At 57.8% G+C, this 16489-nt stretch overlaps 1 protein-coding gene across 3 annotated transcripts in view; it reads left to right on the forward strand.

Annotated features, from left to right (window-relative positions):
* Positions 1-16489, forward strand: part of PNPLA7 (patatin like phospholipase domain containing 7) — a 57563-nt gene that overhangs the window by 964 nt on the left and 40110 nt on the right. For 2 of the 3 annotated variants that reach the window (XM_059142395.1, XM_059142396.1), the window contains exons 2-14: positions 435-466; positions 2007-2081; positions 2225-2312; positions 2737-2816; positions 4710-4801; positions 4967-5107; positions 5606-5765; positions 7215-7295; positions 11231-11359; positions 11786-11866; positions 12648-12774; positions 13442-13585; positions 15728-15835. In XM_059142395.1, the coding sequence (XP_058998378.1) occupies positions 437-466; positions 2007-2081; positions 2225-2312; positions 2737-2816; positions 4710-4801; positions 4967-5107; positions 5606-5765; positions 7215-7295; positions 11231-11359; positions 11786-11866; positions 12648-12774; positions 13442-13585; positions 15728-15835 (1336 nt within the window). In that variant the 5' untranslated portion in view covers positions 435-436. The remainder of the gene's footprint in view (positions 1-434; positions 467-2006; positions 2082-2224; positions 2313-2736; positions 2817-4709; positions 4802-4966; positions 5108-5605; positions 5766-7214; positions 7296-11230; positions 11360-11785; positions 11867-12647; positions 12775-13441; positions 13586-15727; positions 15836-16489) is intronic. The other variant, XM_059142397.1, reaches the window with a different exon arrangement.

A 16489-nucleotide genomic window follows, 5' to 3' on the forward strand; every position in this document is an offset into this window, starting at 1 on the left:
CAGCCCACTGGCTAGAAACCCCCCTGAGGCAGGCCACGAGGTTGTCTCACAGTTGCCCTGTGGCACCGTGTGCACCCCTGTCCTGCCCCCAGCTACAGCCCCATCCCTGTGGTCCTGGGAGCTCCTGGCCACACTAGGCCTTGGCTGAGCCGCCGGCGCTTGCCCTTGACCGGCTGGGAGAGGACGGGACTTGGCCGCAGCTGTGGGTTCCTGGGCAGCCGGGGAGCTGCTCGCAGAGGTGGGAGTGGCTCTGGTGGAGAGCACAGCTTTCCATCAGGGCTTCCTTTCAGTCCAGCCGACTTCAGAGAGAAAAGGAGCCCAGCAGCAAAGGCTGAGAGCGTTGCTCTGCCCCGTGAGCATGAGTTGGCAGGACAGTTGCCTTCCTTTGAACCAGTCTTTCTTCTTTTCACCTTGACTGTTTTTTTCATTTTTAGCCATGAAGCAAGAGGAGGATGCCAGCCCAGAGGTATGGAGCTGGAGGGTTCCAGGGATGAATCAGAGCCTCGGAACAGCCAGGGAGGGGCGTTTCTGGACCCGGAGAAAGGGTCCTTTCCACATTTGCACTGTGGGCAGCGCCTCCGAGTCAGCTGAGTGGGAGCGGCAGCTTGGGCCCCTTTGTCCCCTTGTCAGAGTCGAGACCCTGCCACTTCTTCCCCTGAGGTCACAACGGTCAGTTCCTGCGTCCCCTTAGGACTTTTGCTTGCTTTGACTTGAGTGTTTTCTCCGTGGAATATTTGTAGCCGTATCACAAAGCCTTTATTCCTAAAGCAGAAAAGTGGATGCATTAAAACAACTCTGGAACGCCTGAGACGCTCAGTATGGGAGATTGCATGACTAGGTTATGGGCCACCTGTGTGTCCCTTTCCTGGGTTATCCTTGTTGTCCTTGACGGGGTGGCTGAGCTCCAAGGGACGCACCTAAGTGAAGAGTGGGTTGTGGGTCCTGTCCTGGCGACAGCTGGGCACACACTCTGGGCCAGGAGAGGCTCTGTGTCTTGGCTCTGAAGGAGGAAGCTCTCACTGCTTCTATTTGTCTGCTGAACCAAATTCAAAGACCTGGTTTTCTGGGCCACTTGCTTATCCTGGTTTGCGGCAACTTTCTGCTCTTGAGCCTTTTTTCCAAATGCCCTTCCATTTCACTGGGTTTTCTGGCCTCCATGCTGCATCGGCTGCTCTCTCTGAGGATGGGACAAGCTACTTTAGTCCTTGGCACTTGGGGCTTGAAAGAGTTAGCAGGTGCCCCTGCCCCATTCTGTTCCTGGCTGCCTGGCGGGGAGGTTTGTGGATACCAGGAGGAACTTGGAGTGGCTGCTTATTTGGCTGCTTTTTCTCGTTTGTTTTCATGTTTTTGGGGAATCCGCCAATATCCATGTAGGTGGCCCCAGGCATCTGCCCATTCACCATCCTGTGCTTGCTTTTTTCTCTTCCTCCTCCGTCCCTTGGGTCTGGGCTTCTGAAGCCGCACTGACTCCTTCCCTGGGAGTTGGGGGGCGCGGCAGGCACATAACCTTTCCCTGCTGTGAGCTGGTATTCAGGGTTCTCAAAATCCAGAGGGCTCCTCCGGGTTTCTGAGCATTGCTGTGGTCGGCTTCCATGTGCCCCACTGCCAGTAGTACACAGTCCTGTTGGTCATCGAAGGGCACTGAGGGATGGCCTTCACGCCCCCTGTGGCCAGCCGGCCTTGCTCCTCTAGACTTGGGTCTGAGGGACCTGAAAGCTGAAGATTTAGGATTCACATGTGATAAAGATGCCTGTGATTTGTGGTCAACACAGCACAGCTCCTGGCCCTGCCCAGCTGCCTGACTGTCCCCGTGTCCTGTGGGTCACCGTGGGAGACAGGTTCCTCTGTCTCCTGAGCAGCCGTGCTCAGAGGACCTCAGCAGCCCAGAAGATCACTTCTTCCTGGGCTGCTGGCTCCCTCCCTAGCCAGAAGCTCTGTTCTTGCTGCCCTGTGCAGCCGGGGCCATGTCTGTGTTGGCCCTTCCTGACCACAGTGCTCTGCCCTAGGCTGACTTCTGTTTGGGTTCCGCCCTACAATCCTGGAGCCTGCAGTTGCCGGAGCAGCACTCACAGTCCACCATGGTAACCACCTCCAGTGCTTCCTGGTGGCGGGGGGCCCTGGGGTTCGTGGCCCCTTGCGCTCCAGGCTGCTCCTTTGTGGCCAGGGTGGGGAGGGGCTCTTTGGCCGTCTTGCTGATGGGTGCTCTGTCTTTGACCTTGCCCAGCTGATGGGGATTGTGATCGGAGCCCTGCTGGCCCTGGCTCTTGTTGGCGTCACTGTCTTTTTTGTGTACAGAAGGGTTAGCCAAGTCCGTGAGTATCTCGCTACAGACTCCAGCTCTAGGGGTAAGGGGCAAGGGCTTGGGAGGGTGGCGGAGGTTTGGGTGTCTTGCCCACGTTCGGAGCTCCTGGGTGCAGCTCTCAGGCCTGTGGAAGCTTTTGTTGGGAACTGCCGGCCTTGTCCCAGCCGAGGCTGTGCACACTGGACCCATGGGATTTGCATATGTCCCCAGCTTTTTTGGCTCACGTTTCTGAGCAAGACTTTGGTAAGAAATGACGCGAGTCCTGTTCCCTGTGAGCCAGCCTGTGCCCGCCCGGGCCCAAGAGGCCACATGCGTTTTCCCCACACTGTGTGCCGTAGCAGGGGCAGGATAGGCTCGGTGTGCACATCTACGGGTTGCCTGGCAGAACCCTCCTGCCTCTCTATGGCTCAGCAACCCCCTCTCTCCCCTTGCAGGACAGGTACAGCCCACTCCTCAGTACAGGTTCCGGAAAAGAGACAAAGTGATGTTTTACGGCCGGAAAATCATGAGGAAGGTAACCGGTGCCGCTTCCCACAGGCCCCGGCGCAGTGGGGCCCCCAGCAGCCTGTGGCTGCCCTCACCCTGCAACGCCGCGGCCTCTGTACCCTCAGAGACCGATAACCAGTGTGGAGAGACGGAGGCCTCATCGGCCTGTGTCCTGGGGCACAGCATGTCCTGGCTTCCATGCTGAAATCGGGGGTCCTGCCGAGATGTGGACACGGGAAGGCCTCCCTTGTCAGCATCAGTCTCCACGTGGAGAAGAGATGGCCTGGTCCAGTCCTTCCCGGTCAGCCCCGGCCCCCTCCCACCTCCTGAGGGCAGGAGGGACTCAACACTGCCCAGGGCTTGCCCTGCTTGAAATACGAGTAGCTGCTGGCATTTTAGAGCGGCTTCTCCTTGCCGCTCGCCCTGGGTTCGCAGCTACTATGCGTTCTCTGTAGCGAACTCGAAATCCCACAGCAGGGGCACCTGCGGGGCTCAGTGGGTGGAGCCTCTGCCTTCGGCTCAGGTCATGGTCTCAGGGTCCTGGGTTCGAGCCCCACATCGGGCTCCCCGTTCAGCAGGGAGCCTGCTTCTCCCTCCCCCACTCCCCTGCTTGTGTTCCCTCCCTTGCCATGTCTGTCAAATGAATAAATACAATCTTTAAAAAAAATAAAGAAATGCCATAGGGAAGTCCTGTGAGTCCTTGTGTGGACTTCACGATCTTCTTGGCTTCAGGCGGTGACATGGAGGTGTCCCGACGCTGCCGACAGGCCGTGGCGCTGGCTTCGAGCCTAAGCACGGTCGCCTCAGCTTAGTGAGGGCCACGTGCGCTGACCTCAGGCAGGTCTCGAAGGAAACTGCACGGGCTCGAGTTGGGAGACAGTTAACCAGTGGTTCCGCCGAGGACTGCAGTGGCCAGACCTGGGCCGAGGAGGACAGGAGAGTGGCCCAGTGGTGCCAGGTCACCCGGAGGGAAGGAGGAGTCGGGGCCTCTCACCCATGGCTCACACCATGAGGCAGGCGCTGCTCGGGGGGCAGAGGGGCAGTGGCTGCCCATGGGGGGTTGCTGACATCCAGGAAGCAGCGCTCTGCACTCTTACCGAGGGGCAGATGAGCTAGCCTGGGGGTGGTGAAGGGGCAAAGACTTTCTAGACCCAGGATGATCACGCAGGGACTCGAATCTGGGGGAGTGGGGGCTGGGGGGCTAGGACAGGACGGGGCTCACTTCATTTATGTATCTGGTAGAGAGAGATGGTGCGCGCATGAGCAGGAGAGGCAGGGAAAGGGAAGGAGAGCGCCAAGCACATGCCATGATGAGCGCAGAACCGGATGTAGGGCTCGATCTCACAACCCTGAGGTCATGACTGGAGCCAAACTAAGAGTTACATTCTTTTTTTTTTTTTTTTTTTTTTAAAGATTTTATTTATTTGACAGAGAGAGATCACAAGTAGACGGGCAGGCAGAGAGAGAGAGAGAGAGGAGGAAGCAGGCTCCCCACTGAGCAGAGAGCCCGATGCAGGACTCGATCCCAGAACCCTGAGATCATGACCCAAGCCGAAGGCAGCGGCTTAACCCACTGAGCCACCCAGGCGCCCCAAGAGTTACATTCTTAACTAGCTGCGCCACCAAGCCGCCCTGGGGCCAGCTTTCTAAAGGCTGTGGAAAGGGGCTGCTGTGTCAGTGTAACAGAGGAGAGGCTGAGCCTCAGGCTTGCCCACAGAGGGAACACAGGCCTGAGGACCTGGTGCTCTCTTGAGGGCTTCACTGTCTCCGGTACCAGGGATGGTCCCCACGTGCTGGGCAGGTAGGCAGGGCCAGACCCTGGGAGCTGATGCCATGCCTGCAGGCAGGTGCTGGGGGCTGAGGCTGAGGCCAGGTCCATTAGGTCCCGGCTCAGGCCTTGGCCTCTCCTTTTACCCTGCAGGTGACCACGCTGCCCCACACGCTTGTGGGTAGCACGGCGATGCCCCGGCAGCGGGTGAGGAAGAGGACCAAGGTGCTGTCCTTGGCCAAGAGGTACTAGGAGTGTCCTTCGGACCACACGTGCCCCAGCTGCCCTCCCTGGAGGGCACTGGTGAGCCTGCTGGCCATCGCTGCTGCCCCCGGCTGTCCTGCCTCTGTGTCCACCATGCTCATGCCGTCTGCTTGGGGGCTCCACATGCGTGGATCTCTGCTTTGTAGGATTCTGCGTTTTAAGAAGGAGTACCCAGCCCTGCAGCCGAAGGAGCCCCCGCCCTCCCTGCTGGAGGCTGACCTCACGGAGTTTGACGTGAAGAACTCGCACCTGCCGTCAGAAGTTCTGTACATGCTGAAGAACGTGCGGTAAGACAAGGAGGCCGCTGCAGGAGGGCCCAGGCCGTGCTCCCTTTCCTGGGGCCACCCGTGCAGCCCCTCGTGCTCTCTCCTGTGGTTTTGGATGCTTGCCAGCATTTCCCTGTTCAGGAGGAGACTCCGAGCAGGTGCGGGGAGCGCGAGGCTGCGTCGAAGCTACCAGCCTTCAGCCTCGGACTCACTCCCATCTCTGCCTGGAAACCCTGTTCCTCTTTCTAGCGCTGCTTTGCCGTCCCGGGCTTTTGTGCATGCCTCTGGCTCAGATTCAGTCATGCCTCAGGCGTTCTTTAAGCTGATGGAGAAGCAGTTTATGGGAATGCCCGAGGTTTCCGCTTTGGTCCTGACGTGGATCGGGTGGCCAGTGCCGAAAGGCGGGGGTGAACCCCGCTCTGCGGATCTGGCCAGTGCTGACGGTGGCAATGGCCAGATCTCCATCAGCCTCCTTCTGTCCTTCCTGGAAGGTCTCCCACACGTGCTGTGGTTTCACAGGGTCCTGGGCCACTTTGAGAAGCCGCTGTTCCTGGAACTTTGCAAACACATGGTCTTTGTGCAGTTGCTCGAAGGAGAACATGTCTTCCAGCCAGGGGAGCCGGATACCAGCATCTATGTGGTGCAGGATGGGCGCCTGGAGGTCTGCATCCAAGACGCGGTAAGAGTGCCTGGCGGCGGGCGGGGTGGTTCTGAGGGGGAGCAGGGCGAGGTGGACAGTGTGGGTCAGCTGTCTTGTGTTTGTTAAGTCAACTCTGTACCCCACGTGGAGCTTGAACTCATGACCCTGAAATCAAGAGCTGCACACACCACCCTCTGAGCCAGCCAGGCGTCCCTGTTGTGTTGTTACTAACATGTCTGCCATGTAAGAGATTCTTAAAAGGTTCCTACTGAAAAGTTAGTATAAAATTTTAAATTTCTGTTCTTTGGGGGAAAGGTACACTTTGCTGTCACCGGTGCTGGCACAGCGTCAGTGTGCCCTTGACATCTGTGTGCTGGCTCCACTAGCGCGTGGGATGTGCCTGTCACTTTCTGGGCTCAGTGGCATTTGGGGGTTTCCTGCGCTCTAGCTGTTCCAGGCCCTTGGAGGCACCGCGCCTGTCTCCTTAGACTGCCCCAGTGGCCACCCCCTGTTGTTGGAGCAGACTCTAGGGGGCCCCAGACTGCACAAGGTGGCCCCCTGACCTTAAGGAAGTCCCTACCTGCCTGAGCCCGGGGAGTGGGCCCTGACCCAGCAGGGCTGCCACAAGTCCTTTCTAGACACGATGCTGTCTGTGTGTGGCTTCGTCTGCACCAGACTTGGTGAGGTGATGAAAAAGAAAATGGTCTTCATCCAGCCCTCGGCGTCCAGGGCTGTCCTCAACCCAGCTGGTAGGCCTTTCCTGGAATGGAGCTTTGGGGCCAGAACGAAGGGTTCTTGGAGGCTGACCTGGGCCAAATTTAAACAAGTTCAAAAAGGGTTTTCCCGGGTCAAGCTGAGATGAAGTTCTTGTACTAAATAACCACCATAGTTCTCGTTTCTGTTTTAATCCAGTGGAAAAGTATATCAAAACACAATGATTGCAAACCATAAGAGATTCTTAATCTCACAAAACAAACTGAGGGTTTCTGGGCGGTGGGGGGCAGGTAGGGAGAGGGGGGGTTATGGACACTGGGGAGGGTGTGTGCTATGGTCAGTGCGGTGAAGTGTGTAAACCTGGCGATTGACAGACCTGTACCCCTGGGGCTAATAATACATTATATGTTTATAAAAAAACATTTTTTTAAATCACTATGATTGATAGCAGTAAGAACTGAATGTAGGCCTCACAGCCTTCTGTTTAGATCAGCAGACTCCTTAGGTTTTGTGAAATTCAGTCTAAGTCCTCCTAGTGAGGACAGGCCACAGGTTGAAGGGCCCAGCTCTGCCTGGACGTCCTGACTGCTCTTACTCAGCCTCGTGTTTTCTGTCCTCTGCTTTGGACATTTTCTCATCTGGTATTGCTGGAGGTCCACTGGGGCATGGCCCAACTCTCAGGACAGGTGGCAGTGGAGGTCAGGTGGCCCAGCTGGCCCGGGCTGGGCGGAGCCTCCGGTCGGCGGATGACTCTGCTCTGCTTCCCGACCGCAGGACGGTGCTGAGGTGGTGGTCAAAGAGGTTCTGGCCGGAGACAGCGTCCACAGTCTCCTCAGCATTCTGGATGTCATCACCGTGAGTCCCCTGGGTCCACCCAAAGTCACCGGGACAGCAGGTCCCCCGCGCCAAGGCCGCTTCTCCCCAGTGGCGAGGGGCTGGGGTATGGACTGGGGTGCACGGGACTCCCCATAGGCCAAGGGTGTGTGTGGGAGCAACTTTATCTGTGTTCAAGCGGAGCTGGCATTGGCTTATGCATTTTGACTCTTTTCAGTGATGGTTTTTTGGACCGAGTGGTGTATGCACGTGCTCTGTGATGCAGAAGGGGCAGCCACTGTGTAGTGAAAACATTCCTCTCGTCTCTTAGGCCCCAAGGCCCTGTTCTGGGAGGGGCCTCCTGTGGGCTTCTATTGCCAACGGGTATCTCTGTTGTCCCCAGTCTTCTGCTGAGCGATGTGGTGAATGGTTTTGCGTTTGCACCGTTTCACACGTCTGGCTGCGGAGACGACCTGGGTGTGAGGGCATGCACGCTGCCCCACGCCTGAGCCACAGTCCTGTGGTAGGACGCTGTGTCCTCACTCACCAGCCAGCCAGTCATCTTGTGTTTGATCTTCGTCAGTGCAATTACAGAATAACACCTCATGATACCTTGTGATGTTTAAACTTACTGGCCTGGAACATTTTTTTATTTTAAGATTTTTATTTATTTGAGAGAGAGTGTAAGAGGGAGAGGGACAGAGGGAGAAGCCAACTCTCTGCTGAGCAGGGAGCCTGAAGCCAGGCTCGATCCCAGGACCCCAGGATCGTGACCTGAGCCGAAGGCAGTCACTCAACCCACTGAGCCCCCCAGGCGCCCCGTTGTTGGACATCTCAGACATATGCAGAAGTAGACAGAATAGTAAAATCAGTTATGTGTGCGTCATTAGCTGCAGAAAGCCTCAGCTCAGCAACCTGTCCCTGTCTCACTGACTAGGATTGAGTCAAATCTCTATACAGTGAAACAAATCTTAAGCGTGCACCGCCCAAGCTCTGATAGTGCACACGCCTGCGTAGCTCAAAAGGTGTATTTGATTTTCTCCTTACCTTCCAGGCTCTACTTCCTGCTTTCACTTTTAGCTGTTCACCAAGGCAACGTGTACCTCGGTTTCCCCCAGACATTGCACAGAGGGGTCTCCAGAGTGGTTTAACCGGCCTTGGCAAGGATGCGTCCCTGTGGGGCCGGGAGTTTCGCTATTTGGGGGACACTCACGATAGGTGGGGCCCAGGGTGGGCCTCCTGTGGTGTCCCTGGGTGCTTGTGTACAAGGGGGTGACAGACTCGAGCCTTGTGGGTGTTTGTGGTGCTCCCCCATCCCTGCCGGGCTGGCACAGACATGCTTTGAGCTTTGCCAGGGCCTGGGGTGGGGTGATGCTAGGACTCAAGCATCTCCCTTTGCCCCCAGGACCTGGTGTGTCTTCGTAAGACGCTTGGCCAGCACTGAGAGAGACACCGCTTCCTCTGAGCGGGGCTGAGCTGCCTCGAAAGGCCAGTGCCTTTGCCTAAGGCGCTGTGCTGGGGACTCCCAGGTGTGCAGGCGGGGCACGTGCGGCTCTGCGGGACTCTGGCTGGTGTGTGTCAGAATCTGTGAGGTTACTGCGGGTCTGAGATGCCCGGGAGGTGTAGACGGATGGTCTGTCTCCATGGAGACCAGTCGGGCGTCATGCAGCTCTGTGGCCTCCCTCTGCCCTGGTGAGGGTTCAGCAAAATGTAGCTTTGGTGGAGGCTCTTCTTGGTGCTTCTTGTCTCACTGTGATTTCAGACGTGGGCAGGAGACACATGCTGTGACCAGGTCCCCCGACCTGCTGCGTCCGTGCCCTCCTCCTGCGGTGGGAGCCCACCTCCCTTCGGTGGGGCAGGGTGAGGAAACGGCTGATGTTTGAGAGAAAATAATCCTGTGTTGTGATTAACTGATCATCTGGAGGGGCATGATTCTTGCCTAATCAAGTATTTGTGTTTGTCACTTAAAAAAATTAATTCTATCCAAGTAACAGATTCTTTTCTTTTTTAAAAGATTTTATTTATTTATTGGACAGACAGAGATCACAAGTAGGCAGAGGCAGGCAGAGGGAGAGGAGGAAGCAGGCTCCCCGCTGAGCAGAGAGCCCGATGCGGGGCTCGATCCCAGGACCCTGGGATCATGACCTGAGCCGAAGGCAGTGGCTTTAACCCACTGAGCCCCCCAGGTGCCCCAACAGACAGATTCTAAAAACAGTTTCGGTGTTTTATGAGTCATCTGTCCATCCTGCTGCCCCTGCCCAGAAAAGCCGGTTCCACGTCTTCTAGGGCATCTGGGGCAGTGGGGGAGATGTGGCCCTCCTGGACAATCAGCGTTGCCTGTCAGGACGAGGTTGATCAGGCTCAGTGGGGGCATAAGGTGACCTGGGTTGCTGGAAATGTCCTATACCTTCATTTGAGTGCTGGATCTATGGACTAATGATCAAAAGAAAAGTAGTGCGAGCTCCTTGGAAGCTGTCTGTGAGCCCATGTGCTCAGCGTTTGTCCTCCAGGGTTCACTGCAGGAAGGCTGGCAGGGGACCCACAGGTCACCATCGGCAGGTTTTCTCCTCTAAAGCCAAGTCTCAGACAGGAATCTGCCGATGTCTCGCCCTGAGGAAGTGGCTTGGAGTGGGGGCAGGAGTGTGGGGTCGCCCTGCACAGGCAGACACCGTCGTCCTGCCCAGGTGTGAGATGTGCCCTGCCCTTGGCTCTGCTGAAGCTCTAGGTGCTCTGACCTGTCTGCTTCACCTTCTGAAGGACCCCCGTGGCCCGCTGCAGGGTGGGGAGGTGGCTCGGGCCTTCCCATGAGGGTGGGTTTCACCATCTTCGCTCTCTATCCCCAAAGGGAACGGTTCAACTTTCATCTGACAGTTGTGTCACATGCTTTCCCCTAGCTTCCAAACTGTGGCTGACATGTCTCCTGCTCTCAGCTTTTGTCTTGACTCTTGGAGGTATCTTTCTTTCTTTCTTTCTTTCTTTTTTTTTAAAGATTTTATCCATTCACTTGACAGAGAGAGATCACAAGCAGGCAGAGAGGCAGGCAGAGAGGAGGAAGCAGGCTCCCCACGGAGCAGAGAGCCCGATGCGGGACTCGATCCCAGGACCCTGAGATCATGACCTGAGCCGAAGGCAGAGGCTTTAACCCACTGAGCCACCCAGGAGCCCCACACTTTTCTTTTTATAAAGGATGTGAAATGAGCAAAAAAGGGAAGAAATATAACAGAGTCACAGAGCTCACTTAGAGTGTTTTGAGAACCACATGCCCAGGTTCCCGACGCACAGGGCTTGGTCAGGAGGTCAGGACTACCACAGCTCCCCGCCGTGGGCAGACTTCCCAGTGTGGCCAGCCCCGTCCTGAGACTGCCAGGCCTCACCCTGTGAACACAGACGTCGCTAGCTGGGCGAGAGGCTCCCCCAAGGAACCGGAGCCAAGACTGGCCACGTTCCTCACCATTCAGCCCTGGCAGTGCAGCCGTGGTGTGTGCGTGGGCCTCAGAAACCCATCCGTGGCTGGGCGTGGCGCAGCGTGGTGCAGCCCCTCTGGAAACCGCGTGGTAGTTTCCTGAAAGTTAAAGATGCGTTTACTGGGCGGCCCAGAAGCCGTATGTGAACATTTATGACGGCTATCTGGATAACTGCCCCAAACTGGAAGCAAGCCAGACGCCCTTTAGAGCAGCATGGCAGGCCTCAAGCTGGCGTCTCAGGGAAGGGAGCCAGCCCTCTGTGATGCCATTTATGTGACGTTTTGACAAAGGCAAACCGTCAGGACAGATGGACGCTGGTGGCTGCCGGGAAGCATCAGGGAGGGCTCGGGTGGGGTCCTGGCTGGAGAAGCAGGCTCCGCGTGCTCCTGCTGGGCGGGCGGCGGCGAGGTGCAGTGGGGCCGTGGCAGGTGCTTCCGTGCGCAGCCCGTGCTGGGGTCTCGTCCCTTCTGGGGACGGGGGTGCTGGGGCGGCCTGACCTTGGTGTCCTTGCAGGGCCATACCGCTCCGTACAAAACCGTGTCCGCCCGCGCTGCTGTCCCTTCCACCGTCCTCCGGCTCCCAGCGGTGGCTTTTCAAGGCGTGTTTGAGAAGTACCCCGAGACTCTGGTGAGGGTGGTGCAGGTAGGTCCCGTGCAGGAGCCCCTCTGGCCCCGGCACCGGGTGCCAAGCGCCTCCCGCGGCTGCAGCATCTGGTTCCAGGGCCGCACACCCGGGAGGGTACGTCCGCTGCCGGTGCAGGAAGGACTGCCGTGGTTTTTGAAGGATTTGTAACATATGTTTTATAGTCCAAGTTAATACTCATGACCTCAGAGAGGTCTTCAGAGCTCCCACTTGCCCCCCAAAGAGTTGTTTTTTTGTTACTGAATGTCATTTTGAAGTAATCTTAGATTTATTGACAACCTGCACAGGCAGTGCAGTGTCCCTGCGCGCCGACGGCTGCCGTTCTGCGTGCGCACGGGGCACTGTCAGGCCCGGGGGGCTTCAGGTTGCGCTGGGGCTGGGGCCTGCGGGAGGCCTGGGCCCAGCACAGCTGGCTGTCCCTCACAGATCATCATGGTGCGGCTACAGAGGGTCACCTTTCTGGCTCTGCACAACTACCTGGGCCTGACCACAGAGCTCTTCAACCCAGTGAGTGTGGCCTCACGGCGTCGCCGTGGTGCCAGGACCCTGGGCCTGGGGAGGGGCTTGGTGGGGCTGTGTTTACTCCTCTGCCTTGAAGCCGGGGCTGGCGGGTGAGTCGGCAGCTCGATTCTCGCGGGGCCGTGCGCTGAGAACTGGTCCCACCTGAGAGATTTGGCGGATGGGGCCCCTCCAATGCCCGTTCTGGGAGAGCCTATAGTTTGGCCCGAGTGTGGCTCCTTCAGTCACCTGGAGCCCTAAGGTCTCCTGGCTCTTTCCTGTTGTCCACCGGGCACACGCTGCCCGCCTGCCCGTGGAGGCAGTCCCCTCCTGTCCCTCAGGGTCCCTCCTGCTGGCACTTGGGGCGGAGGGGCCAGCTTGCTCCCCGCAGAGCTGCTGTGAGCAGTCAATCTAGATGAAACCCTCATGGGCCCTGCTTCGAGGGGACCTGGATGCTGATCACTCAGTCCTGGGGTCGGCCCTGCACATGGGGTTCTCCTGGTTCTGATGGGTTTTAGGGTTTATTGTCTTCCTTCACTGGTATTTTAAGGCAGATCCTTTTGTTTTTTGCATTACCTTTCTTTTTAATGAGCGTTAAGGTTTCTGACAATGCTGACCACTATTTAAATTTGATAGAGTGGCCAGGAGAAAGCCCGCTGGGCTCCTGTTGCTTCACGCACACGGCTGGTCTCTATGCTGGTCGCCACCCCTCTTGTTCTCCCAAGTGTGGCTGCTGAGAGCACTAGCCCAGGTGCAACCCTGGAGCACCGGCTGCTCTCCCACATCCCAGGAGAGCCAGGCCATCCCCCTGGTGTCTGTGGCCAGTGTGGCTGCCGGGAAGGCCAAGAGGCAGCCATGCTGCGGCCCTGAGGATCGTCTGGAGAGGCCCCTGTGGCCCCAGGAGACCTGCGACCCAGGTACAGTCCCCAGACTGGCCTCCAGCCTGAGTCTGGGTGTCCTTCCCACCCAGCCACCCCTCCCGTCTCCCCTGTCTCTGTGGGAGGACTTGGCCCCACGGAAAAGCTGTGAGGAGCAGATTCCAAGCCTCCCGTTGCTCTGAGCTTTTGAGAAGGTCCCAGATCTGGGGAAAGAAACTGTCCATTGAGGCTTCTTGGCTATGAGTCACCTTCAGGGTGTAACCCACAGCCAGACTGTAACCCACAGCCACGCTAACGAGTGTGGCATAGCTCACCTGAGTGTTTACAGACTCACGGACAAAAGCTGCGGTGCGCAGCTCAGAGCCGTCCCAGAAGGTGGTTTTCAGGCTCGTTCACCTGAGGAGCCAGTGGAGCACCGATGTGTGCCAGGCTCAGGCCAAGTTTGCCGAGACAGTCCTCTCAGCTAGGACGGCCACTGGGAAGGGGACCCGCAAGTCCTCGGCCTGGTGGAGGAGGCTGGCCGAGAGGGGCAAGTCAGTTCAGGAAGACCTAGGAGAGGCAGAGCAGGGCCTGCGTCCAAGGCCAGCTCCGGCCCACCATGCCTCAGGCAGGAGGGTGCTGACGCTGAGGCCTCGGGGCCTTGAGACATGAGCTTTGTGTGCCACCGTGAGAACAGAGGCCTTCCTTCCTACCCATCCCCTCCCAGCGGATCGAGGGGGCAGCCGTGCAGCGGGCTCGGGGCCGCCGCTGAAGAGGAGCCGGTCCTTCCCGCTGCCTTCCGTCCACGAAGAGAGCCTGGATGAGCTCGGCGAGGCCCGGGCGGGAGACCAGATGCCTTTTGTCCCACCAGGTAAGGCACTGGACACCCTGAGCTTGGAGCATTTATGGGTGGGCAAGCTCTGTGGCCCAGAGGACCCTGTGCCCACACTCTGGCTCAGTTAGGTGCAGTGGCATGTGTCTTGCTGCCTCGAGCACCCTGTGGGCTCCTCTCTACACTGTCTGGTTTTACCCTTGCCTCGCGTCTATGTCCCAGGGGCCTGCATCCCTGAGGTCGTGCCAGGCTACTGCGGGAGCGCCTCCCCCAGGGCCATCCTTTCTCCCCTGTGCTGGGCTGTGCCCACCAGCACACTGCTGTGTGGCATCCTCCACTGAAATGGGTCTCCTAGGCCCTCTGGCCCTTCAGCTGCCACCAGGACCTGCTTTCATTAAAGCCAAGTTCTCAGGGCGCCTGGTGGGCTCTGTTGGTGAAGCATCTGTCTTCAGCCCGTGTCATGATCCCGGAGTCCTGGGGTCTGGCTCTGCATCGGGCTCTCTGCTCCGCAGGGAGCCTGCTTCTCCCTCTTCCATCTCCCCTGCTTGTGCGTTCCCTCCACCTCTCTGTCTTTTTTTGTCAAATAAGTAAATAAAATCTTTAAAAAATGAAGCCAAGCTCTCCAGGGGCTGTCTGTGTGGGCTCCTCCCCGCTCTGCCTCTGCTGCACTATCTCGGAGGCTCTCTGCCCCTCTCTGGGCCCCTTGCCCACGGGGACCTGGTCATGGGCTCCGTGTGCTGCAGGCTAGACGCTCTCCTGGGGCGATCCACGGTGCTGCCAGGGATTCTCACGCTCACCAACCCCGTCTGCACAAACTAGCTCGCTCCTTCTCACCTTCTACTTCTGCTCTTACGTTGGAGAGTCTGTCTTGTTTTCGTGTGTTCTCTGAGTCGTTGGCAGTTTCATCATCTGGTGTGTTTGAGACCCGTTTGGGTTCCCTCTTCAAGAACTATCTGTTCAGGGGTGCGCTGCTGGCTGGGTTGGTAGAGTGTGTGATGCTTGATCTCAGGGTTGAGCTCGAGCCCCACGTTGGGTGTGGAGACTACTTAAAAAAAAAAAAAACTGTCTGCTCATATTCTCTGCCTGTTTTCTGCAGGGTTTCCTGACTCTGTTTCGTTGGTCTGTGTTAATTCTTCATGTGCTCTGGATAGGGCCCTTCTGTCACTTGTAATTGTTGAGACGCCGGTTTCTGGCTCCTGGAACAGGAGCCACGATGCCGCTGTACTGTGAACCGGCCACGGCACACGCTGTGCTCGGCGTCCGGCGTCTGCATCCCTGCTCTTGCCTCTCTCGCTGTGGCGCGGTCCTCCGCTGCGAGCTGCGTGTTCGCCTTCCGCACCGACAGCTCTTTCCTCTGCCCTTTCTGCTTGTTCGAAGTCAGAGATTCAGACTTTCCTTACGTTGTGTGGTGATAACGTACACGGCACCACTCATGAAACAATCTTTTGTTTCCTGTGGCCTTTTTTGGTGCCATCTTTCTTTCGTGTCAAGTTTTTGAATATACATTTGTTTTGGGGGTTTTTTTGAAGATTTTTTTTTTAATTTGACAGAGATACAGTGAGAGGAGACACAGGCGGGGGAGTGGAAGAGGGAGAAGCAGGCTTCCCGCTCAGCTGGGAGCCTGAGGCAGGGCTCGGTCCCAGGACCCTGGGGTCATGATCTGAGCCAGGCAGACGCTTAACGACTGAGCCACCTGGGCGCCCCTAGTAATAGGTTTTTGGAGATATATTTCAAATACCATCGAGTTCACTTTCTTTTTTTTTTTTTTAATTTTTATTTATTTATTTATTTGACTGAGAGAAATCCCAAGTAGACGGAGAGGCAGGCAGAGAGAGAGGGGGAAGCAGGCTCCCTGCTGAGCAGAGAGCCCGATGCGGGACTCGATCCCAGGACCCTGAGATCATGACCTGAGCCGAAGGCAGAGGCTTAACCCACTGAGCCACCCAGGCGCCCCGAGTTCACTTTTTTAAAGTGTACCATTCATTAGTATATTCTCAAAATTGCCTCGATCCGCACTATATAATCCCAGAACCTTTTGTCAGCCAGCAGAGACGTCCCATCAGCTCTGCCCTGGCCCCAGGCAGCCACGGGTCTGCTTTCTGTCTCTGCGACTCGCCTGCTCTTGGATCTACTCTTGAGGCCTCTTGTGTTCTCCTGGGATGTTCGCCTGCTACTGCCCAGGCACCAGGTTGTTTTCAGTTCTCATGGACCGTTTCCGCCTGCGTAACACGAGCACAGGAGGCGGAGATCGTCAACGGGACGTCGCCGTGGCTCACACACAGCTCACCGGTGAGGCCAACGCCCAGATGCAGAAAGCCGCAGCGCCGGCCCCCAGCGGCCGAGATGTCAGGCTCGCCGCCTGTCCGGCCGAGCTCCCTGCTCTCCGGAGTCCCAGCAGCGCGAGCTGGGCCGGGTTTCGCGGCTCCCGCGCAGCTGGTGTCTCGTGTGCATCTGAGTCCTGCGCAGCAACGCGCACCTGTTCTCAGCGGAGGGTCGTGGTGTCTGGTGGACACGAACACACCGCGTTCGTGTCCGTTGAGCACATGTCCCCGCTCCCGTGGGAAGGGCTGGTCAAAGAGCGCTTGCCCTCGGCTCAGGAGACGTCGCGCGCGGTCTTCTGGGCACCGTTCAGGTGTGTGCTTCCCCGCCCTCCTAAGGCTGTGTCGCCCTGGAGGGGCCCCAGCACGTGTGGCGGTCAGCACTTGGGTCTGGGCAATCCAGGCCTCCGTCCCACTCAGGCGCTCTTGGCCTTCTGTGCCAGTGCCGCTGGGGAGGCCCCCGCCCACCCGCTGGCTTCTTCTGTCCTCACCCCAGCTCCTCAGGCCCAGGGGGCCCCACGGTGGCCGCTGCCTGTCCTCCTGACGAGTCCTGAGCCCTAGGACTTGTCACTTCCATTGGGATTGGCTGCGCGGTCTTTCATGTGCCCTCCTCTGGGATCGTCAC

The sequence above is a fragment of the Mustela lutreola genome, chromosome 12 (assembly GCF_030435805.1).
Source record: "Mustela lutreola isolate mMusLut2 chromosome 12, mMusLut2.pri, whole genome shotgun sequence".
NCBI classification, from domain to species: domain Eukaryota; kingdom Metazoa; phylum Chordata; class Mammalia; order Carnivora; family Mustelidae; genus Mustela; species Mustela lutreola.